A 25,121-nucleotide genomic window follows, 5' to 3' on the forward strand; every position below is an offset into this window, starting at 1 on the left:
TGTGTGAGTTTGTTTTCCCTTTTATTCATGTTTTTGCAGTGTACTTCTTTTCAGTGCCAGTTTACACCTAAAGCATTGTGAAGAAAACCTCAGCAACTCCTTTGCACCCTTCAAAATAAGATCACAATTATAATTTTGAGGAAGTTACTTGATTATTACTGGAATATTCTTGGGGGGGGGAGTAGTGGAAGTGAAAATGCTTCATGCACAATACAACAATCTTGGTAATGACATCCTTTGTTTAATGATGGTTTCCACTGTTCTTGACAGGGTTGTCACCAGCTACGCGTTTGTGGCGGAGTCTGAGCATCTTCCCTTGTGTTCTGACATGCAGTGCATTTACAGTATTGTCACCATTTGTAAATAAATTAAAAATATTAACATCCAAAACAACTAGTGGTTCAGACAGTAACTGGATAAACAGTATAAAACAGCTGCACTTGTGTTACTACACATAACGTAGGCCAGAGTTAAAAAGGAAGATTTAATCTGGTTCAAAGGTTTGCTGGGAGAAAAAACTAAATTATGGTGCATTGTTAAATCCCCTCTACATGAAAAAATACATTAAAAGTTTATTGTTCTATTTAGTCATCAGACAAAGCTATTCACAATATTTAAAGATAACCCATACAGTAATTAGCAGGCAGTCATCTTAAGTAATGTCAGTTCTTCATTGATGGTATTTTTGCATTTGTCTTAGCTTTGTTCGCACTACATGACCTTTTTAGGCGATTTTTTTCAGTCTTGGCCTTCATTCACATAATTTTAACAAGTTATGGACAGTCATAGTGTGACCCTCGGTCAAAGTGCTGTTTGACTAACCATCACAAAATCTTTCAGGTTGTTGCAAATCAACCACTCTGCCCTTCCAGCCACCCTGTCTACTTCTAAAACACCAGCGAGGGCCACCATCTTAAAGCTGCCTGTAGTAGTAAACCAAATGCTAATCATGGATGGACAATAAATCATTAGCTTTTGTGTAACTACTGCAAAGATCTAAAACTACTGAACACCATTCCCCACTTATTAAAAAAAAAAAAAAAAAAAAAACACAGGTCTACACATACTGTTTTTTTTCTTTACTGAATATGCTCTCTTTAAATTAAATTATATTACACTTTTGATCAATTTCCCAGGTGCCTTAGTACTATTGATTCCATATTTTCTACTACAGGAACATTTACGGGAAATATAACCTTATGCTTCAGGTTTTAAAGGCCCACACTGCCTACTGCTTACTTCTAAAAACATTTTACAAATTCAAGAACTTTCACAGTTCAATACAACCAGGCAGTTCAGCACAGTGTGCATGCTTGCAGGAAAACAATGTACAGGAAATAAAAGATTTCAGCAGTTTCCAAAACCTTCATACAGTAAATCAATGAATCATCACAGCTCTGCTGGAAACCAAAAAAATGACTTGCTGTACCTTTTGTCATAGTAGAGCTTTCAACACTGGTGTTGCCAAAATAGTGCTATTAAAGTGTACCCTTTACTTATTCATACATCTTACTGGCAGTGCATTATTTAAACTGTAGTAATCTGTTGTGACTAAGGAGATTTCAATGGACATAACTGGCACAGAGGAAAGAGAAAATATTAAAATCCTCCAACTGATAAAGCATAAAAGCATTTTACTTCAGAACCAAATCGTTGCCAATTCACCCCCTACCTCTGAGTCACTGAACAAGTCAACTAAAGTAATTTAATGCAAAATTGAAGCTGGATTTTTTTTTTTTTTTATTGTAGAATAATAATTTGTCTGTGCTTCACTTATAACCTGCAACACCCTGAGCAGTGATGAACAAACCCGGCAGAGTCCGCTTCACTGTGAGTTTGGCGAAATCCTGGAAATGTTTGCGAACTTCACTTAACTCTGTCAATGGGGAAGGAGGAACTGAGCGGCTTATGGTGGTGCAATGGTATTTTACGTGATCATTTCCTGTCTGCAAACTATTGTGGAGAAAAATATGATATGAGCTGTGAAGTAGTAGTGCTAACCACTGCGCCACCATTCCACAAACTAACAATAAGTAAAAGGAGTAAAATGTATAATAGATTATACCATTAAACAGTATTAAACATTATACCATTACGGTCACAAAGTTCCAATCTTTGGGAATACGTTAGCCATACAGCGAAAAGGAATCATGTTCCATTGTTTAAAGTCTCGGCCCAGATGTCTCTTGAAGTCTTTGTCTCTGATCTCTGTGCAGATACTTTGACTTTCTTTTTCTTCCATGAAGAAGAATGCCTCGTAAACAGTAATAAATCTTTTGTGGTTATTATTTCACTGAGTCACATGGGTCTTCCTCTTTCTTGACGAGATTGCTCCTTTAAGGCTGGTATCGTAGCTGAGAACATGGCTAGTTTGTATGTATAATTAGCAATACAGAGATCAGTGTAATACAGTCATATGAAAAAGTTTGGGAACCCCTCTTTGGATTTTTGTTTCTCATTGGCTGAGCTTTCAAAGTAGCAACTTCCTTTTAATATCTGACATGCCTTATGGAAACAGTAGTATTTCAGCAGTGACATTAAGTTTATTGGATTAACAGAAAATATGCAATATGTAATATGCATCATAACAAAATTAGACCAGTGCATGCATTTGTGCACCCAAACAGAGATATGACGTCAATACTTAGTTGAGCCTCCTTTTGCAAATCTAACAGCCTCTAGACGCCATCCTCCTATAGCCTTTGACGAGTGTCTGGATTCTGGATGGAGGTATTGTTGACCATTCTTCATACAAAATCTCTCCAGTTCAGTTCACTTTGATGGACAGCCTGCTTCAAATCATCCCATAGATTTTTGATGATATTCAAGTCAGGGGCCTGTGACGGCCATTTTAGAACATTGTACTTCTCCCTCTGCATGAATGCCTTTGTAGATTTCGAACTGTGTTTTGGGTCATTGTCTTGTTGGAATATCCAACCCCTGTCAGCGTAACTTCAACTTTGTGACTGATGCTTGAACATTATCCTGAAGAATTTGTTGATATTGAGTTGAATTCATCCGCCCCTCGACTTTAACAAGGGCCCCAGTCCCTGAACTAGCCACACAGTCCCACAGAATGATGGAACCTCCACCAAATTTGACAGTAGGTAGCAGGTGTTTTTCTTGGAATGCGGTGTTCTTCTTCCACCATGCAAAGCGCTTTTTGTTATGACCAAATAACTCCATTTTTGTCTCATCAGTCCAAAGCACTTTGTTCCAAAATGAATCTGGCTTGTCTAAATGAGCATTGGCATACAACAAGCGACTGTTTGTGGCGTGAGTGCACAAAGGGCTTCTTTCTCATCACCCTGCCATACAGATGTTCTTTGTGCAAATTCTGCTGAATTGTAGAACGATGTACAGATACACCATCTGCAGCAAGATGTTCTTGCAGGTCTTTGGAGGTGATCTGTGGGTTGTCTGTCACCATTCTCACAATCCTGCTCATATGCCGCTCCTGTATTTGTCTTGGCCTGCCAGACCTGTTGGGTTTAACAGCAACTGTGCCTGTGGCCTTCCATTTCCTGATTCCATTCCTTACAGTTGAAACTGACAGTTTAAACCTCTGAGGTAGCTTTTTGTAGCTTTCCCCTAAACCAGGAGACTCAACAATCTTTGTTTTCAGATCTTTTGAGAGTTGCTTTGAGGATCCCATGCTGTCACTCTTCAGAGGAGAGTCAAAGGGAAGCACAACTTGCAATTGACCACCTTAAATACCTTTTATATCTCATGATTGGACACACCTGTCTATGAAGTTCAAGGCTTAACGAGCTCATCACACCAATTTGGTGTTGCAAGTAATCAGCATTGAGCAGTGACAGGCATTCAAATCAGCAACCCACATTTTTGCACAGCCAGTTTTTCACATTTGATTTAATTTCATACAACTAAATACTGCTTCACTAAAAATCTTTGTTCGGAAAACACCCCAATACTCAGATGTTCCTAGGAAATGAAAGACACACCACTGTTATCTTTTTTGTTGAAAGGAGAGTAAATTATTATGCAGGCTGAGAGGGGTTCCCAAACTTTTTCATATGACTGTATGTCCAGAGTCAGCACTCCTGATATTCTCATTATGGTCTGCTCAGATAACCCCAAAATGAAAATACTGCCGGGAGTACCGATTGGGTGGTGACATTACCCATACTCCAAAGCACCACCACAGTGATCTTACAGTATGCATGGTCGCTGTAGCTCTGTGATGTCACGTTGGGGGTGCATCATGGGATGCTGTTCACCTCAGCTAGCCTCAGGAAGGATTTCCTGCAAAATATGGCATATTAGCTGTTAAGTGTTGATGGGTGGAAAGTGTTTTTATCATGAGAACCTCGAGGCTGTTATGTGGCAGTCAAGTAAGAAATATGTTGCTGTCAACTTTTTTCAGTGTATTCTTCCTCATATTTCAGAGTTCTAGTATATTGAACTTTTTTTTTTTTTTAATTAACCCTTATGGTTAAAACATTTAAAGTGCTAGGAAAGAAGCAAAGTCATTCTTAAGCATACATGCAAACTCTCCAGTACCAAGAAAGGTAAAGCACTTGAACAGAAACGCCATTTCACAACACCCCCCTTTGAACATGTAAGCCATGCTTGAAAGGTAACAAATATTTCTATGGGATTAGAGAATACCTGAGATGCCTCTCAATTTATGCCAGAAAACAGAGGCGTTTGAACGGACAAAGTTTTTACTGAGGTCTAAAAGCTGAGGTGGAGCTTCTTTTAGGAAGTGAGTATGGAATGATGTCCACCTGCACATCTCAGTCAGTAACCAGAGATGAGACTGTGGAAAATATCTTCATTTACTTAATGTTGATTACTAAGCAATGTGTGTTAGATTTTCCATGTTTAATATTGGTTTTGCTTGTTTGTATTTCTTTTTACATACATAGAAAGAATTAGGTGTGCAAGCAAACGTTTTGCATTGTACCGGGTGCTTGTCCACGTCCCCAGTGGCCCATTCTGTAATTACTCTACTTGGAAAAGTTAGATAAGAATTGAAATTCCCATCTGCCCAATACATTTTATTATGTGAAAAAAGTAATTGTCTGAGCTCTTCAGTTTTTCTAATCAAGTGGCTTCTCTTACTAAAGCATCCATACAGTAAATGCCTTTTTCTATTGCCACGTGTTTTTATTTCGTCACAGCCTTTTTGGTTTACTTTGAATGTGTTTTTTTTTATTATTGTAAACTGCAAATCCCCCCATCCCAGAAGCCATGTCATCTTTATAACTTGTCTTTATAATTCACAAAGGGTGAAAAAAATGTCCTGCAACTTCAACATGAAATTTCAGAAGAAAAAATATATTCCTCTTTAGTTTTATTCAATGTAATGACAGTAAGACATGGTAGGGTAGGAGGCTGCTGTGAGCTCGGAGCAGAGGGTAAGTCTGAAAAGCTTCTGCTTGTTGTCTGACTTGCTTAACTCATCCTTCCTCCGGCAGCCACCACAGCTCAGTAGTTGCCACAACTATACATTTCTCAACTCCTTTTCCACTACATTTCATTTTCATCTTTATCAGCAACAGTCATTGCTGCACCCAGGAAATCTGGTTAATCTTTTGAAAGATTTTTGTATTGATTTATGTCGTTTTTAATCTACATGTGTGCATTTCTCACTTCTTAAGAGCCGTAGTAGTTAAGAGCAGAGTTAAACCATTGCATCTGTGTTATGTGTCTGTAAAGTTTATGTGAAAGGAATACTGCAAAAATCACCACCAAGAAAGCCAGCCCACGGGTCAATATCTTTATATATTATACGCTACCGTGGCTGTCCGTTTGTCTGTCCAGGATTTAAATCACCTATAACTCGCAAACCGTTTCAACTATTAACCTAAGATTTGGTACACATATACTACGTGACGTCTATTATCCGCTTTCAGGGTGACGATTGACCTCCAAGGTTATTCCTCTTTATTTTATTTTATTGTAGAATTAACTCTCGGCGGCGGCCATGTGTACAGGCAGCGTTCTCATCCCAACCACCTTTGCCGTCACTTCACCTATCTCTTAAATTATTCTTGAGGCAGATTGAATAATTAAGTGCCAGCTTAAATGAAAAAAAATTAAGAAAACGTACTAAGTAATTGCAACACAAACACTTAATCAGTTTTAATGTGAAAAGATGCCGACAGAAGAAGAGAAGAAGCGGGCTGCTAGGGTGGAGAAAAGAAGAGCTACTCAGGAAAGAGCAAGCACATCAACCTCTGAGCAAACGAATGTTATACGTACAGAGAAAGAAACAGGATGAAAACTAGCAGTGCTTAAGTCAAGTGTATTCGTGCAGTGCGCCGTTACTGGTTGTTCATAATGCACAGCCCCCAAATCTCATTTCAGTAGATGATTATATTAAGGTAAGCATGTAGAGAATGGTAAAGTTGACGTATGTTTTGTTACTAAGGGCCTCCATCTGTTTGTTGTAAGACACTGGGTATGCTTCTGTGTTGATGTTCTTCTGCCTGTTAAAATCATCATTGGCCTAGAAACAGTCCCCACACTAAGGTACCTACTGTCTCCTGTGCCCCCTCCACTTCTGGAGATCTAAATGCCACCCTGGCCCTACTTCTCTTGTTATGTGTAGCCCATCAGTAACTAAATGTTTGTGTTAGGAAAGTGTGTGTTTGTTAAATTTTCTGTATTCCAAACAAGAAACCTACGTATTCTACTGCATTCATTCTCACGTTTTTAAACATGCATTGTTGAGATCACTCGAAAAAAATGAAATGGTGATTAAGCTTTGTTCTCTTCTTTGTTTTTCATAGCAGGTCCTCGTGGTTGCTCTTGGCTCCTTTGTTGGGAGAGATGCGCCACTTGCCCTCTATGTCTCCGCCACATAAACCCATATCCGTCAGCCATCTAAGTATCAAGGAGCATTTCAGCTGGATCTCTGAGGAGCTGCCTGCTTTCAATATCTCGGGGAGCCAGGTCTGCGTTCTCCACTCGCCTGCCGAATTCTACCAGGTCATGAAGGTCAGATAATGCAGCTGCTCGCTTTGTAAGCAGATCTTGGTGTTTTTTGGCTTTGGGATTGGCATTTCGTCTTTTCAGTGCTTTTCAATAACATGTCCACATTTTGGAGCATTATCTGGTAGAGTGTCATTGGCACAGATGGCTGATTGTTTTCAGTGAGATTCCATGCTTACAAATTTACAAACCTCCTAATTCAAGTGGTCCAGGTGTTCTTAGCTGTTCTTATCTCTTCTTAAAAAGTACAATGTTAACAGAAAGTCAAGTTCAAGTAAACAGCCAGATGTTTAATTATGCTACTTAAATATGCATTTAACCACAGTTTTGTCTGTCGCAGGAGTTCATATCCTGAACACATCATGTGATGTTTTTTTCCTCACTTAAAAACTGTGATAAGTAAAGGAAGCCAATTTTCAGATGTAATAATGTAACCTACTTTTTTTTTTTTAATAATATGTTTGAATCAACTTCAGGCAGCATGGTGGAGCAGCATTTAGCACTGCTGCTGGCCTTCTCACGGAGAGCACATTTTCCCCATGTCTGCATGGTTTTTCACTAGGTTGGTGCTGCTGCTGCCTCCTCAAAGCTTCAGGGAACTGGTTCTCTAATTAATTTTCACCCAGTTCTTATATGTTTGCCTGTATTTTTCACTGGATACTCTGTTTTTATGACATCTCAAAAATGTGGTACGTAAATTTGTTTTTGACTGTAAGTTGGACCACCGTGCATTTGTATGCTTTGTGACGACCTGGCATCCTGGCTGGCAGTGTGCTTTGGGCACAAAGATGCAAGGATAGGTTTCTGCTTCTCACAAACTGGAAAATAGATGGAGTTGTACAGTGAACTGCTCTATGCTGCATTAAAGTGTTACATGTATGTGTCCACACAACTCTCAAATCTGCAGAATCCAGTTAAGGTTCTCTGAAGGCTGGAGCCCGTCTAACTGGAAATCACTCTGGACACTTGTCCATTGCAGGGCCAACATACACTCTCTCACACACACACACACACACATTACCCACACATTACCCACACGTACACTCACACACACACACACACATTACCCACACGTACACTCACACACACACACACACACACACACACACACACACACACACACACACACACCCACCTTCCACAAGGGACAGATTGGAATTCATCTTTCCTGCACACTTTGGGGAATTTGGGAGGATATCTGCAGTATCTGATGGCATAAAATAAGTTAATTCAGTTTCCAAAATGCACACCTACAAGACCAGCTTGCTATAGATTATTACAATTACAGTATTGTTAACAGTTACATGCACCGCCATAATGCCAGATAACCCTAACCACAGATAAGTTAATTAAAGTGCCAAAACTTCAGATTTTGTATTTTAAAGTACTGTAACAGATGGGATCCACTATACTAATTCCTGTTATAATTTTAAACAGATAAATATGTCCTCTCTTAATCAGTGTTTGCTTAAATTGAAAAGGTTCAGCTAGTTCAGTGTCTCCTCCTATTACTCTGTCCTTACATCACCTTAGTCACTCTCCTCTGCACTGTTATGCCTCTTTGGTAAATATGGAGACCAAAATTGTTCTTCATATTGGATGAGGCCTCACTAATGTGTTATATAACCTCCTTAAGCAAAACCTCTTTTGACTTGTACTCCACACACCGTTATATAAAATCTAATATCCTATTAGCCCTTTTGGTTTGTTTCTGTACACTGTCTTGGTTGATTAAGGTAGTGAAAGGTCCACTATGATTTGTAGATCCTTCGTGTAAAGTATACTTTCAAGTTTCAAACCTCCCGCTTACATAATTAAATGTTACATATCTTCTTTGTGCGGTGGGCTGGCGCCCTGCCCGGGGTTTGTTCCTGCCTTGCACCCAGTGTTGGCTGGGATTGGCTCCAGCAGACCCCCGTGACCCTGTAGTTAGGATATAGCGGGTTGGATAATGGATGGATGGATATCTACTTTGTAGGTGTAATACCTTACATTTACTTACATTAAATTTCAACTGCCCCAAATCTGCCCAAACCAGTATGCTGTCCAGTTCCCTCTGTAATAATTTAGCAGATTCTCTACCCTTCCATATAGTTTGGTATCATCTGAAAATGTAACCATCTTGTTGTTTTTTTTTTTTAATATACTTAGCCAGGATACAGTGGTGTGAAAAACTATTTGCCCCCTTCCTGATTTCTTATTCTTTTGCATGTTTGTCACACAAAATGTTTCTGATCATCAAACACATTTAACCATTAGTCAAATATAACACAAGTAAACACAAAATGCAGTTTTTAATTGATGGTGTTTATTATTTAGGGAGAAAAAAAATCCAAACCTACATGGCCCTGTGTGAAAAAGTAATTGCCCCCTTGTTAAAAAATAACCTAACTGTGGTGTATCACACCTGAGTTCAATTTCCGTAGCCACCCCCAGGCCTGATTACTGCCACACCTGTTTCAATCAAGAAATCACTTAAATAGGAGCTGCCTGACACAGAGAAGTAGACCAAAAGCACCTCAAAAGCTAGACATCATGCCAAGATCCAAAGAAATTCAGGAACAAATGAGAACAGAAGTAATTGAGATCTATCAGTATGGTAAAGGTTATAAAGCCATTTCTAAAGCTTTGGGACTCCAGCGAACCACAGTGAGAGCCATTATCCACAAATGGCAAAAACATGGAACAGTGGTGAACCTTCCCAGGAGTGGCCGGCCGACCAAAATTACCCCAAGAGCGCAGAGACGACTCATCCGAGAGGTCACAAAAGACCCCAGGACAACGTCTAAAGAACTGCAGGCCTCACTTGCCTCAATTAAGGTCAGTGTTCACAACTCCACCATAAGAAAGAGACTGGGCAAAAACGGCCTGCATGGCAGATTTCCAAGACGCAAACCACTGTTAAGCAAAAAGAACATTAGGGTTCGTCTCAATTTTGCTAAGAAACATCTCAATGATTGCCAAGACTTTTAGGAAAATACCTTGTGGACTGATGAGACAAAAGTTGAACTTTTTGGAAGGCAAATGTCCCGTTACATCTGGCGTAAAAGGAACACAGCATTTCAGAAAAAGAACATCATACCAACAGTAAAATATGGTGGTGGTAGTGTGATGGTCTGGGATTGTTTTGCTGCTTCAGGACCTGGAAGGCTTGCTGTGATAGATGGAACCATGAATTCTACTGTCTACCAAAAAATCCTGAAGGAGAATGTCCGGCCATCTGTTCGTCAACTCAAGCTGAAGCGATCTTGGGTGCTGCAACAGGACAATGACCCAAAACACACCAGCAAATCCACCTCTGAATGGCTGAAGAAAAACAAAATGAAGACTTTGGAGTGGCCTAGTCAAAGTCCTGACCTGAATCCAATTGAGATGCTATGGCATGACCTTAAAAAGGCGGTTCATGCTAGAAAACCCTCAAATAAAGCTGAATTACAACAATTTTGCAAAGATGAGTGGGCCAAAATTCCTCCAGAGCGCTGTAAAAGACTCATTGCAAGTTATCGCAAACGCTTGATTGCAGTTATTGCTGCTAAGGGTGGCCCAACCAGTTATTAGGTTCAGGGGGCAATTACTTTTTCACACAGGGCCATGTAGGTTTGGATTTTTTTTTCTCCCTAAATAATAAAAACCACCATTTACAAACTGCATTTTGTGTTTACTTGTGTTATATTTGACTAATGGTTAAATGTGTTTGATGATCAGAAACATTTTGTGTGACAAACATGCAAAAGAATAAGAAATCAGGAAGGGGCAAATAGTTTTTCACACCACTGTATATACTGTGTGTGTGTGTGTATGTGTGTGTGTGTGTATGTATATATGTTTATATATGTATATGTATGTATGTATATATATATACACACACACAGAGCTCTGTGAAAAAAAAAAAAGAAATCACAAGCTTGTGGCATCATATTCAAAAAGACTTGAGGCTGTAATTGCTGCCAAAGGTGCATCGACGAAGTATTGAGCAAAGGCTGTGAATACTTATGTACATGGGATTTCTTTTTTATTTTTTTTTATTTTTAATAAATATGCAAAAACCTCAAGTAAACTTTTTTCACGTTGTCATTATGGGGTGTTGTGTGCAGAATTCTGAGGAAAAAAATGAATTTAATCCATTTTGGAATAAGGCTGTAACATAACAAAATGAGGAAAAAGTGATGCGCTGTGAATACTTTCTGGATGCACTGTATCTATCTAATCCTGCCAACTACACTAAATTCTCTTTATCTATCTCTCTATCTCCTTTATTGTTGTTAGGAGTGATGAGGAGCCAGACTCTTGAGATGAATGAGTACCAAACAGGAGGCGCCTGACCCAGACAAGACTCTATTCTGTCACTGTTCCTGTTCGGGGGCGATAGTTCCCTAGTTGGAATAAGTTCTTTTGTAATTGCGGCGTTTTAAGTAACTGAAAACTATCTAGATATGATATTAAAAGGCGATATCCCTCCCATAGTGAAACAGCGGTAAAAATCACATAAGAGAAAATAACTTAGCTTTCTTTACTGACGATTTATGCGGCATTACAGACGGGAAGCCATAGCAAGACAAGTACCAAGGTGGGATCTTGATCTATACAGTCTGCCATTTTTCGTCGCTGCGCTGGAAGGCTTTTCAGGACGGATGACAATATCGCCCATCCGTCCATCGGCTTCAAAGTTTTTGGCTGCTGTCCAAGTCTCATATACTGGTTCCTCCTCCTGCAGGCCCTTACTTAGGTTCCAAACAAGGAAGGAGAGGATTCAATTTCATCTCTAACATACGGATATAGTACAATGCCCATTTTTGTAGTTGTCCCTTTCTCTCTTCAAATGCTTGCCTAGCAGTTCTAAATGCTGAGAGCCCATGTGTGCTAACTTTGGCCTGGCCTGTACATGTGAGTGGATTTATAAAATAATTTTTTGTACAGAGCACAGTGACATTAAAGTTGTATTCTTATTACAGTCACATCTATCACATCTTCCACTGTTTTCCAGAGTTGCTATTCAGAAGCCTTGCTCAACAAAACTGTACATAGTGTATTGTTAAAATGTTGTTTTTACTTTAATGAACTCTCAGTTAAGAATGATTTGTCCCTGGCTGCCTTTAAAAAGGTGACATATTTGTTAGATTTAGATTGTGAATGAATGGTTCATTTTGTTGCATAATCAAAATAGTTTGCTTGTAAACATTAAGGCGTAATGTTTCTTGTGCACTTTGTGTCTCCTGTCATTTAACTGAATGTTTTAACAAGTGGTTAAGTGGTTATGGGACAACCTCTGAAAAGGGCCACAGAAGAATAGCGGCATTTGAGCAATTAGGAACGTTAAGTCACAATTATATTTATTTATTTATTTTTTTTTTTTTTAGGATTCTATCAAGTTGGCTAAAAGAAGAATTGTGATGGCTTCTCTTTATTTGGGGACAGGCCCGCTGGAACAGGAGCTAGTATTACATTTCTTACATTTTTTGTGTAACTGAGATGTTTTTCTTTGTGTTTGCTTCTTGCTGCTTCACTCTGTAGTGTCTCTTTCAACACTTCAGCACCTCTGCATTGATTTCCGATCACTGTTCTCTTCTTTTCTGTTATGAATATTTCCCTCTTCTCTCTTTCTCTGTCTCTCTTACAGTCTCATTGTTGCCTTTAATGTTACTTACTGGTTACTCTCAGTCTACTTTATATGTAATAGTGGTTTACTCATGTTTTATTTTTTTGACTTAGGTAGATAGTATTCAAGCAGTTCTTGAAGAAAGTAACTCTTCTGGCCTCCAGGTGTCTATTCTTCTAGATTACACTAGAGGATCCAGAGGTATGTTGACATCATTACCAGAAACTTCTTTGCTTGTGGATGTGTGTGTCAAGGTATTATCTTTAATAAATGCTATTACTGAAATCGTTATAAAAGCAGGGCGGCACGGTGGTGCAGTGGTAGCGCTGCTGCCTCGCAGTTAGGAGACCTGGGTTCGCTTCCCGGGTCCACCCTGCGTGGAGTTTGCATGTTCTCCCCGTGTCTGCGTGGGTTTCCTCCGGGCGCTCCGGTTTCCTCCCATGGTCCAAAGACATGCAGGTTAGGTGGATTGGTGATTCTAAATTGGCCCTAGTGTGTGCTTGGTGTGTGGGTGTGTTTGTGTGTGTCCTGTGGTGGGTTGGCACCCTGCCCGGGATTGGTTCCCTGCCTTGTGCCCTGTGTTGGCTGGGATTGGCTCCAGCAGACCCCCGTGACCCTGTGTTTGGATTCAGCGGGTTGGAAACTGGAAGGATGGATGGTTATAAAAGCAATTCATTAGTCAGAATAAGAACAAAATTAAAAGGTGATTGAAAAACATAAACTGAAAAAAATAAAATGTAGGGAAGGAAAAAAATGTTTTTATTAAATGTCCCAAGTGTTTTACTAACTGGCTATGTACTATATGGCTGTGAAGCCTTATAAGGCCAGTTAGCTGGAAACAGAACGTGGACACAGAACGAAGAATATGCCATAAACAAAAAGATTCCTGTCTGCCCCATATTCAATACAAGAGCAACTTTCTAATCAATGATATTTTAGGAGCTCAGTGAAAGTAAAACAATCCTAATAGCTTAAAAATACACACAAACTGCTTTCATAGAGGTGTCTATAAAGAGGCTTAGGACTTTGAGTTCTGAAAATGTACTAAAGAAGGTCAAATGATAGGCTGCATTGGTCAACTGACCCTTATTTGCAGAAAACTGTTTTTTGTTCACCTTAGTCGATGAAACTCATAAAGAGAGCTTGCAGTTACAGCTATTTACTGAATCAGAAATATCTGGTAGGTTGTGTGAAGTACTTCCTTTGTGAGGTGAGTGACACAAATTTTACAAAGAATTTGGAAGATAACTCTTTAGATGGGTGGAGTAAAAAAGACTCAAAGCATCTTTTATGGGTATATCAGCATGTTTCTGCAATCCCTGCGCTATGGAGATGCAGCATTCATACAGTGCATCCGGAAAGTCTTCACAGCGCATCACTTTTCCCACATTTTGTTATGTTACAGCCTTATTCCAAAATGGATTAAATTCATTTTTTTCCTCAGAATTCTACACACGACACCCCATAATGACAACGTGAAAAAAGTTTACATGAGGTTTTTGCAAATTTATTAAAAAAAAAAAAACTGAGAAAGCACATGTACATAAGTATTCACAGCCTTTGCCATGAAGCTCCAAATTGAGCTCAGGTGCATCCTGTTTCCCCTGATCATCCTTGAGATGTTTCTGCAGCTTCATTGGAGTCCACCTGTGGTAAATTCAGTTGACTGGACATGATTTGGAAAGGCACACACCTGTCTATATAAGGTCCCACAGTTGACAGTTCATGTCAGAGCACAAACCAAGCATGAAGTCAAAGGAATTGTCTGTAGACCTCTGAGACAGGATTGTCTCGAGGCACAAATCTGGAGAAGGTTACAGAAAAATTTCTGCTGCTTTGAATGTCCCAATGAGCACAGTGGCCTCCATCATCCGTAAGTGGAACAAGTTCGAAACCACCAGGACTCTTCCTAGAGCTGGCCGGCCATCTAAACTGAGCGGTTGGGGGAGAAGGGCCTTAGTCAGGGAGGTGACCAAGAACCCGATGGTCACTCTGTCAGAGCTCCAGAGGTCCTCTGTGGAGAGAGGAGAACCTTCCAGAAGGACAACCATCTCTGCAGCAATCCACCAATCAGGCCTGTATGGTAGAGTGGCCAGACGGAAGCCACTCCTTAGTAAAAGGCACATGGCAGCCCGCCTGGAGTTTGCCAAAAGGCACCTGAAGGACTCTCAGACCATGAGAAAGAAAATTCTCTGGTCTGATGACACAAAGATTGAACTCTTTGGTGTGAATGCCAGGCGTCATGTTTGGAGGAAACCTGGCACTGCTCATCACCAGCCCAATACCATCCCTACAGTGAAGCATGGTGGTGGCAGCATCATGCTGTGGGGATGTTTTTCAGCGGCAGGGACTGGGAGACTAGTCAGGATAAAGGGAAAGATGACTGCAGCGATGTACAGAGACATCCTGGATGAAAACCTGCTCCAGAGCGCTCTTGACCTCAGACTGGGGCGACGGTTCATCTTTCAGCAGGACAACGACCCTAAGCACACAGCCAAGATATCAAAGGAGTGGCTTCAGGACAACTCTGTGAATGTCCTTGAGTGGCCCAGCCAGAGCCCAGACTTGAATCCGCTTGAACATCTCTGGAGAGATCTTAAAATGGCTGTGCACTGACACTTCCCATCCAACCTGATGGAGCTTGAGAGGTGCTGCAAAGAGGAATGGGCGAAACGGGCCAAGGATAGGTGTGCCAAGCTTGTGGCATCATATTCAAAAAGACTTGAGGCTGTAATTGCTGCCAAAGGTGCATCGACAAAGTATTGAGCAAAGGCTGTGAATACTTATGTTCATGGGATTTCTCAGTTTTTTTATTTTTAATAAATTTGCAAAAATCTCAAGTAAACTTTTTTCACGCTGTCATTATGGGGTGTTGTGTGTAGAATTCTGAGGAAAAAAATGAATTTAATCCATTTTGGAATAAGGCTGTAACATAACAAAGTGTGGGAAAAGTGATGCACTGTGAATACTTTCCGGATGCACTGTATGTATGTATGTATGTATGTATGTATGTATGTATGTATGTGTATTTGCGCTCTCTCTCTCTCTCTCTCGCTCACTCGCTCTATGGGCTCTGGCAGACCCTTCCTATGTTTTGTGCAACTCTGGTGCTATGACTGCATCAGGCAATGCCCTGACAGACAAGTGACCTTTCAGAGTGACCAAGTGCACTTCTTATTCACTTTTTATTAATTTCTGGGGATTATAATTTTACAATATATCTTCTGCAAAGAATTTTTAAACAAGCCAAAACACACACACACACACAAAGTAAATACTGTATCTGTACTCCAAACAAAATGCTTGGTGTAGAAAGTGTTACCTTACGAAAACCGGTCCAGATGAATAACCGCATTTACGGTTTTATATTTCATATTGCCTAGGTGATGCTAATAAGGAGGCTGGTTAAGATCTATTACAAAATTTTCACTTTAAAATAAGTATGGACTTTACGGTGGTTTCATGGCTTTTTATCTTTAGATTAAAAACAACATGGTGGCCATGTCACCCTTTAGTTTAGAGAGTAAGTTATTCCAGCTATGGGCAGTACATCTTATTATCAGAGGCTGTGGAGGCAAATGAGGTTTAATATTAATGTGCAGAAGAAGAAATATCTCAATCTAAAGTGTAGGGATGGATAATATCTCACTCTTAAACAATAAATGGCACAGGTTTATCTTTTGTGGTGGTGGTGGTGGGGGGTGTGGGGGGGGCATGTATTCGGTATATTTCAGTGTTTGGATTTTGCCAAGTTTTAGATCTGTTATGATAATTTAAGTAGCCCTAAACTGGATGTATGGATCACACTTTTGTCTGAGTCCTTAGAAATTTCTCTGTCAATATATATGAGAATATACGTCCATTTTATTATCCTGTGAATCTTAGTTGCCCAAGGTTTCAGATGTTAACTTCTATAGAGATGTGTATATTAAGTACTTTTGTAATGTTTCCTGCAATTGTATTTTGAAGGTTTCTTATTTTCATATATAATATTTATTTATTTATTTTTTTTTAAGGAAAGATCAATTCTAGGACAATATTGCTTCCTTTACTAAAGAAATTCCCACACCAGCTACGAGTGTCGCTGTATCACACTCCTGACTTGCGTGGCCTTCTTAAGCTGCTTGTTCCTGAACGCTTCAATGAGACCATCGGCCTGCAGCATATTAAGGTCTATCTGTTTGACGATAGCCTCATCATCAGTGGGTGAGTGTGGTTTGACACATGGTGTTCAGCGTTTGTCTGTCTGTCTGTAGATATTTGATGCTGTAAATAGCTACATCACCTCTGAAGGCTAACCTGTTTTTTCTCAAACTATAAACAGAAGCATTTCCTCTTCCATGGCTGAGGTGTCAGTGGGGATTGGTCATTTCTACTGGCAGTATTAGTCAGTTTTTCTTTTTATATAAGCATGCAGATTTTTTTCCTTTTTGATCTACAGTATATGAAGGAAAAGAAAAATCTTGTCCTTTTGCCACAGCTTTGTTCATTGTCATTTTGATATAATATAGGCCAGCAAACTCCTTGTTATCCAGCGAGAAGCATAGTATTGGTTATTTTCATAATTTTTAAGCCATTTCTAATGACTTTAAAAAGTTACCTTTCTTATTTTTATTCTGTTGCTTGATTCTCTCAGAGCAAATCTCAGCGACTCATATTTCACCAACCGACAAGACCGTTACATTATGCTAAGAGACTGCAAAGAGATAGCCGATTTCTTTACGGAGCTGATCAAAGCTGTTGGTGATGTGTCTATGCAGCTTCAACCTGACGACACCGTGTGTATCCAGGAAGGTGCAGTGCATCCATTCAGAGGTGAGCGTCTCTGCTGATGAAAACATATTTGGGACCTTGTATATTAATCTGTTTGTCTGAGTAATGCAGAGATGAAATGTAATGCAGTTGTCATGGATAGCCTTTATGGGACAGACTGTGGTCAACGACTGCCGTAATATTCCAGCTAGAGGGCTCATTACTCTTGCTTCCCTGAACATAGCTATTATCAGTGGATCTTGCTGACTAGACAGGTATCTGTGGGGCGTTTAAGCACTCTTAAGATATAATAGTGTCTTGAATCTCTCAAAGGCTTATCTATATATGATGTGTCAAACTGTGATCTTGTTGGGTATACAGTAATCCCTCGCTATATCGCGCTTAGACTTTCGGGGCTTCACTCTATCGCGGATTTTATATGTAAGCATATTTAAATATATATTGTGGATTTTTTGCTGGTTCGCGGATTTCTGCGGACAATGGGTCTTTTAATTTCTGGTACATGCTTCCTCAGTTGGTTTGCCCAGTTGATTTCATACAAGGGACGCTATTGGCAGATGGCTGAGAAGCTACCCAACCAGAGCGCGTATTACCTATTAAATAAAACTCCTCAAATATATTGTGAGCACGGGGGCTGTTTGCACCCCTAGAAGATATGGCCACTCCTCAAAAAACGCTGAAAGATTACCTTCACATTGCTCTCTTCCTTGCTGGGCTTAAATGTGGCTGTTTTGTCAAGCGATATGCTTCCTGCACGGTGCTTCGCATACTTAAAAGATCAAACAGCACGTATTGATTTTTAATTGTTTGTTTTTCTCTGTCTCTCTCACTCTCTCTGACATTCTCTGCTCCTGACGGAGGGGGTGTGAGCAGGGGGGCTGTTCGCACCACTAGACGATACGGACGCTCCTCTAAAAAAATGCTGAAAGACTACCTTTACATTGCTGCCTTCCTAGCAGCTGCATTGTCCGGCGGTGCTTCGCATAATTAAAAGCCAAACAGCCCTATTGATTTCTGATTGTTTGCTTTTTTCTCTCTTTCTCTCTGACATTCTCTGCTCCTGACGCGCACTTGTTTGAAGAGGAAGATATGTTTGCATTCTTTTAATTGTGAGACGGAACTGTCATCTCTGTCTTGTCATGGAGCACAGTTTAAACTTTTGAAAAAGAGACAAATGTTTGTTTGCAGTGTTTGAATAACGTTCCTGTCTCTCTACAACCTCCTGTGTTTCTGCGCAAATCTGTGACCCAAGCATGACAATATAAAAATAACCATATAAACATATGGTTTCTACTTCGCGGATTTTCACCTTTCGCGGGGGGGTCTGGAACGCAACCCCCGTCATAAAGGAGGGATTACTGTATCAATAAAAAGTCTTTAAGAACCTCATGTTCAATACACTCAAATGTGCACAGCACTTTAGAGCATTGCTTAAATAGTTCAATTGTTTGTTGTCAGTGACTTTAAATTTGTTTCTGAAATTGAATGCTAAACCTCCATCCTGTGTAGTTTGCCGGACAAAATCTCATTAGTCTATTGCAAGTGCTCATAATACGAGGGTTATGACTTACTGTATATACTCGTGAGTCTTGAAACCTGAAAAATCGATCATAAACTCAGACACCAACTTATACGGTCATTCAAAAATGCGACACTTCATTTTTATTTATTTATTTTTTTTTTAAAACATCTTCTTGCCTCCTGCAATCTGTCGTCAGTTTCTCAGACGCATCGAATTTTATTGCAGCAGCACAGTTACCAATTTCTTTCGCTACTTCAATGACCTTTTAATTTAAAACCAGCTTCATATTTCTTCCTATCGAACACTCCATCGTCGATAAAGGGATGCTCTTACGATAAAGGTGTATGAGGGAGTGAGATACAAAAAACACAAATCAGTGCAAACTTTTCTTCAGAATAGTTCGGGTATCACCGTGTGGTCACATAGGCACAATACGATGGTGCACAGATGGGCGTTAGCATATTGTAATCTCTTTTCCGCATTCGACTTATACGACTGACATTATAAAATACCGGAAATTATACTGTAAAATCAAGCCCCGACTTATCCACGAGTATATACGGTAGTTGTTTTTATTTCTCTCGTGACAGGTTGAATTCTGTTTGCAATGTTTTTTTCATTAAAGCTCAGTACTGGAAAATTTTGAAAATACATCTTAACTTCTAGAGATATCAGAAATTAACTTGGATGACTTGGATTGTAATTTAATTTTCTGTGACAAGTAAGAGATTATCTGACCCCTTGAGCATATTTTGGCTGATAACACAAGAGATGAATTTAGTTACAAAAAAAAAAAGTCAATTTCAGTGAAAATAAATGTAATATATTCTTCATCTGCTATTAATAAGAAGCTGTGTCGCTGGCTGCAAGTTGGAACAGTGCTATTTCAAATTTTAAGTTCCGGGATAAAAAAAAAATATATGTGGATAAAAATGAAAGTAGCATCATAATGGAAAAGTACACTGAGAGAAACATGTTATTCATTTAAAAGAAAAGTTCAGAAATAGGGTTGATACACTGAAGAATAAAAAGCATGTTGTCTTGATTACACGTTAAAAAGGTTGTGTGGGTCAGCTGAGTTTTCAAGGCCCAGAGCATTGTGGCTGGAGATGATCTGTCTAAGGCAGTGCTTAATACACAATGAAAATCTCCCTCCATTACAGGCTTATGAGTATTTACCGAGATGGGTATCGCTGTGAATTGCTTTCCTTCTAAATTTGATGCATGTACGCTGGCCAAGATGAATTTAGTTTTACTCATTTTCTCATCTGTTATAGTGTTGTGGCCCTTCATATTTGGAGTTACTTTGGTAGCCATAAACAAGGATACTTTTTATAAATCAATTTTCCAGTTCCTGCACTCTTCCTGTCATAGAGTGAAACACGTAACCAGCGTAGACAGATCTTTGATATCTGAATGGGTCTCCTGCTGGGTGGCTACTTTGGGTTTTACTCATCTTAGATGTGGTACCACTTTTTTATTTTTAAATTCATTACTGCTTTTAATATTTCATCTATGATATCAAGTTTTTCTATTCTAAAATTAATGTTCCCTAATAAAAGAGGAAAATGTTTACCATATACAGTGGAACCTCGGTTTGCGAGTAACTTGGTTTACGAGTGTTTTGCAAGACGAGCAAAAATTTTTAATAAATTTTCACTTGATAAACAAGCGAGGTCTTGCAGTACGAGTAGTTTGTCTGCTGAGCGTCATGTGATCACAACTGAGCTGATGGTTCTCTCTCTCTCACTGCGGGATTGTGGGCAATCGTCTCCTATTCTCCGTCTGAGTCAGCGTGCCTCACTCATATAGTCAACATCCGTACGAGCTTATAGTGTTTACTACAGCATTAGCATTGTGACTGTGTGCGCACGCGTGTGTGTGTGTGCTGTGACGTGCGAGTCCCCATCTTGCACCCTAAAACACGAAGCTGAGTCTCAGTAGTTTTGCAACACAAGCTTTATTCAGCTTGAAACAGCAACAGCGCGGTTATTTATACACAGACACAGCAGTCAGGCAGGGCCCTGCACATTTATAATGTTCCTTGTTCCTTGTATCACCCATCGACTGCAGGCGCTTATAGCATGTCCACGATCTTTTCGGATTCGCTTTTACGGAGAACTGCTACAGCACTGGGAGACTGCGATTGCTTTGGGACGCTCTTCTGCGTGTCGTCCCGTTGGGTGCAATCCCACAAGAGTTTAGAAACTCACTCACACCAGCCATGATTCTTTTCAAAGGTAAAGTGCAAGTTAATTTGTTTTATGTATTTTTACTTTATATTTTGTATTAATCATTTTTATATGAATAGTTTTGGGTTGTGGAACAAATCATGTGAGTTTCCATTATTTCTTATGGGGAAATTCACTTTGATATACGAGTGCTTTGGACTACGAGCACGTATCCGAAACGAATTATGCTCGCAAACCGAGGTTCCACTGTATACTCACGTATAATTTGGGTCTTGAAACCCGAAAAATCGATCATAAAATCAGACCCCGACTTATACACCTGTTCAAAAATGTGACACTTAGTGTTTTTTTTTTTTTTTTTTTTTTTTTTTTTTTTTTACATCTTCTTGCCTCCTCCAATCTCTCATCAGTTTCTCAGACGCATCAAATTTTGTTGCAGCAGCGCAGTTACCAATTTCTTTCGCTACTTCAACGACTTTTAATTTAAAACCAGCTTCATATTTTCTTCTGATCATACCCTCCATCATTGATAAGGAATGATCTTATGATAGTGTATGAGGGTGTGAGATACAAAAAACACAAATCGGTGCAAACGTCACTTCGGAATAGTTTGGGTATTACCGTGTGGTCACGTAGGCACAATAGAGAGAGATGAAGGGGGTTAGGAGCACACGCTGATACAGCGCATTGCCGCACCTACATAGAAAAAAAGGCCGTGTGCTCCGTGGTGACACTCTCAGGTGGGTGTTAGCATATCATAATCCTTTGGACCAATAGTGCAAGTTTTCCACATTCGACTTATACAACTGACATTATAAAATACCAGAAATTATTCTGTAAAATCAAGTTCTGACTTATCCGCGAGTATATACGGTATATTGTTTTCGCTTCAAATGAGGCATTTCAGATGCCAATTCCTTCAACCTTACACTTCAGAATATTTGTCCAAATATTTAATAAGATGAATTAGGCTTGCACCCAATATTGTCCTTCATGTATCTTTAGGACTATAATCACCATATTTTCCAGCACAATCAACATTCTGGACATAGGTAATTTCCAGGAATTACAATTAAATTGATTAACTTAAATTCACTTGAAGTGATTAACGCTTGTTTGTTTTTAAGCAGAGCTGATATTTTTTCCGGATGTGTATATAGTAAATTTTTTTTTTTTTATTTGTTTTTTGTAAGTAAAATTGGTTTCGAGGCTTATTAAAATTGTCCTTGTGTTAGTAATATGTAGTATATAGTGTTTTCTCCCAGACCCAATTATGCCCGAATTTTTAACTAATTGCCCAATTAGCAGATGTCACGGTATGGATATTGTCTGTATTAACAAAAATAACCCAAAACCTTAGAACTCTGGAGTTCAAAAAATGAACAGTTCTTTATTGGTATTCATTAAGGATGAGGTGGACCACACCTTAAGCTAAACCATAACTTTTGTTGCTTCTCTCACAACAAAATGTGACCAGGCAAGGGTAAGTATTACGTGGTCACATGAGCTACTAAGCAATTACCATTCCATATTTAAGCATACTCCACGTGATAGTAGCAACTCATTCATTTTGTCAGTTTCTCTGACCTTATTATTTATACTGGCTTAAAAACAGTTTTTGTCCAGCCTGAATAATGCTTTGATCTCACCTGGCTAATGTATTTTGTGACTGTTCCTTTTGTTTCTTTTGCTTTGCCCAACAATCACTTTGTGTCCTCCCACTGAATGTCTCACAATTTCAGATGTACATGGAGCAGTAATTATAGTGTGTTCACAATGTCGGCTAAAGAAAGATACCGTCCTATTCCTTGTGACCTAAATGGGTTTGCTGTGGACAAAGTGAATTGCTAAGTTCTTCTGGGCCATTTTCACTAAGGACCACTCATGGTCACTCAGCATCACCTGTTGTGTTGTAAAGGTATCAGAGCACCTTTATTGTTGAGATAGATAGATAGATAGATAGATAGATACTTTATTAATCCCAATGGGAAATTCACATTCTCCAGCAGCAGCATACTGATATAATAAACAATATTAAATTAAAGATTGATAATAATCAAGGTTAAAAAAAAAAAAACAGACAATAACTTTGTATAATGTTAAATGTTAACGTTTACCCCCCCCCCCCCCCCGGGTGAAATTGCAGAGTCGCATAGGGGAGGAACGATCTCCTCAGTCTGTCAGTGGAGCAGGACAGTGACAGCAGTCTGTCGCTGAAGCTGCTCTTCTGTCTGGAGATGATCCTATTTAGTGGATGCATTGGATTCTCCATAATTGATAGGAGCCTGCTCAGAGCCCGTCGCTTTGCCACTGATGTCAAACTGTCCAGCTCCATGCCAACAATAGAGCCTGCCTTCCTCACCAGTTTGTCCAGGCGTGAGGCGTCTTTCTTCTTTATGCTGCCTCCCCAGCACACCACCGCGTAGAAGAGGGCGCTCGCCACAACTGTCTGATAGAACATCTGCAGCATCTTATTGCAGATGTTGAAGGGCACCAGCCTTCTAAGGAAGTATAGTCGGCTCTGTCCTTTCTTGCACAGAGCATCAGTATTGGCAGTCCAGTCTAATTTATCATCCAGCTGCACTCCCAGATATTTATAGGTCTGCACCATCTGCACACTGTCACCTCTGATGATCACTGGGTCTATGAGGGGTCTGGGCCTCCTAAAATCCACCACCAGCTCCTTGGTTTTGCTGGTGTTCAGTTGTAGGTGGTTTGAGTCGCACCATTTAACAAAGTCATTGATTAGGTTCCTATACTCCTCTTCCTGCCTATTCCTGTTGCAGCCCATGATAGCAGTGTCGTCAGTGAACTTTTGCACGTGGCAGGACTCCGAGTTGTATTGGAAGTCTGATGTATATAGGCTGAACAGGACCGGAGAAAGTACAGTCCCCTGTGGCGCTCCTGTGTTGCTGACCACAATGTCAGACGTGCAGTTCCTGAGACGCACATACTGAGGTCTGTCTTTAAGATAGTCCACGATCCATGCCACCAGGTATGAATCAACTCCCATCTCTGTCAGCTTGTCCCTCAGGAGCAGAGGTTGGATTGTGTTGAAGGCGCTAGAGAAGTCTAGAAACATAATTCTTATAGCACCACTGCCTCTATCCAAGTGAGAGAGGGATCGGTGTAGCATATAGATGATGGCATCCTCCGCTCCCACCTTCTCCTGATATGCAAACTGCAGAGGGTCGAGGGCGTGTTGAACTTGTGGCCTAAGGTGGTGAAGCAGCAGCCTCTCCATGGTCTTCATCACATGTGATGTCAGAGCAACAGGCCGGAAGTCATTCAGCTCACTAGGACGTGATACCTTTGGGACTGGGGTGATGCAAGATGTTTTCCAAAGCCTCGGGACTCTCCACTGTTTCAGGCTCATGTTGAAGATGTGCTGTAGAGGACCCCCCAGCTCCGATGCACAGACCTTCAGCAGTCGTGGCGATACTCCATCTGTTGAGGAAGCTGAAGAAAGACAAGTCTGTCCACAGGGTGCTCACAGTCCTCTACAAATGCATATTCATAGTTTCATTAAAGTCTGATATGACAAGTGCAATGTGGGAATCCTGCAGGCCTGCTGTAAACGGTATTGGCCCAGGTGGTCTCTGGGTCTGCACTCCTGTCTTTAAATAGAGGCACCTGAAGAAGGCGCTTTCTGTCATGTATTGTATCATCCTACACACTCCAACTATCTCCATGTTTATTCTGTCATTCACCCATCAGTTTCATAGCATTTGTTGCCATGCCTCCAGACCGTGTTTAACCCATTTGCTACTAAACTGCCATGTAACGTCTCGTCGTCTACGTGGTCTGCAAACAGGACTGTACCATGTCAGCACCTGTATTACCAGTTTAGTGGTACTGGCCATTCTGCAGCTCAAGTAGTATACTGTACTCCTAGTGTTTGATTCATGATGTATGTGTATGTCTGATAATTATTCATTTCAGATTTGCTGCTGTTGTTTGTCTCCTTTATTTATGTTTATTCATGTTTGCCCTCATCACTGTAATATATTATGTTGTTGACATTTTATTGTTTCTTGCACTAGCAAGCAGGTGCTTTGTAAAGTAAGGTATAATG

At 40.0% G+C, this 25,121-nt stretch overlaps 1 protein-coding gene across 3 annotated transcripts in view; it reads left to right on the forward strand.

Annotated features, from left to right (window-relative positions):
- LOC114665423 (CDP-diacylglycerol--glycerol-3-phosphate 3-phosphatidyltransferase, mitochondrial) overlaps window positions 1–25,121 on the forward strand; it is a 94,743-nt gene that overhangs the window by 24,635 nt on the left and 44,987 nt on the right. Inside the window, exons 2-6 of one of the 3 annotated variants that reach the window (XM_051936551.1) lie at window positions 6,765–6,969; window positions 12,321–12,398; window positions 12,673–12,760; window positions 16,576–16,765; window positions 17,196–17,374. In XM_051936551.1, the coding sequence (XP_051792511.1) occupies window positions 6,765–6,969; window positions 12,321–12,398; window positions 12,673–12,760; window positions 16,576–16,765; window positions 17,196–17,374 (740 nt within the window). Of the gene's footprint in view, window positions 1–6,761; window positions 6,970–12,320; window positions 12,399–12,672; window positions 12,761–16,575; window positions 16,766–17,195; window positions 17,375–25,121 lie in introns of all 3 variants that reach the window. The other 2 variants (XM_028819987.2, XM_051936552.1) reach the window with 2 other exon arrangements.

This window comes from Erpetoichthys calabaricus, chromosome 14 (genome assembly GCF_900747795.2).
Source record: "Erpetoichthys calabaricus chromosome 14, fErpCal1.3, whole genome shotgun sequence".
In the NCBI taxonomy this organism is placed as follows: domain Eukaryota; kingdom Metazoa; phylum Chordata; class Cladistia; order Polypteriformes; family Polypteridae; genus Erpetoichthys; species Erpetoichthys calabaricus.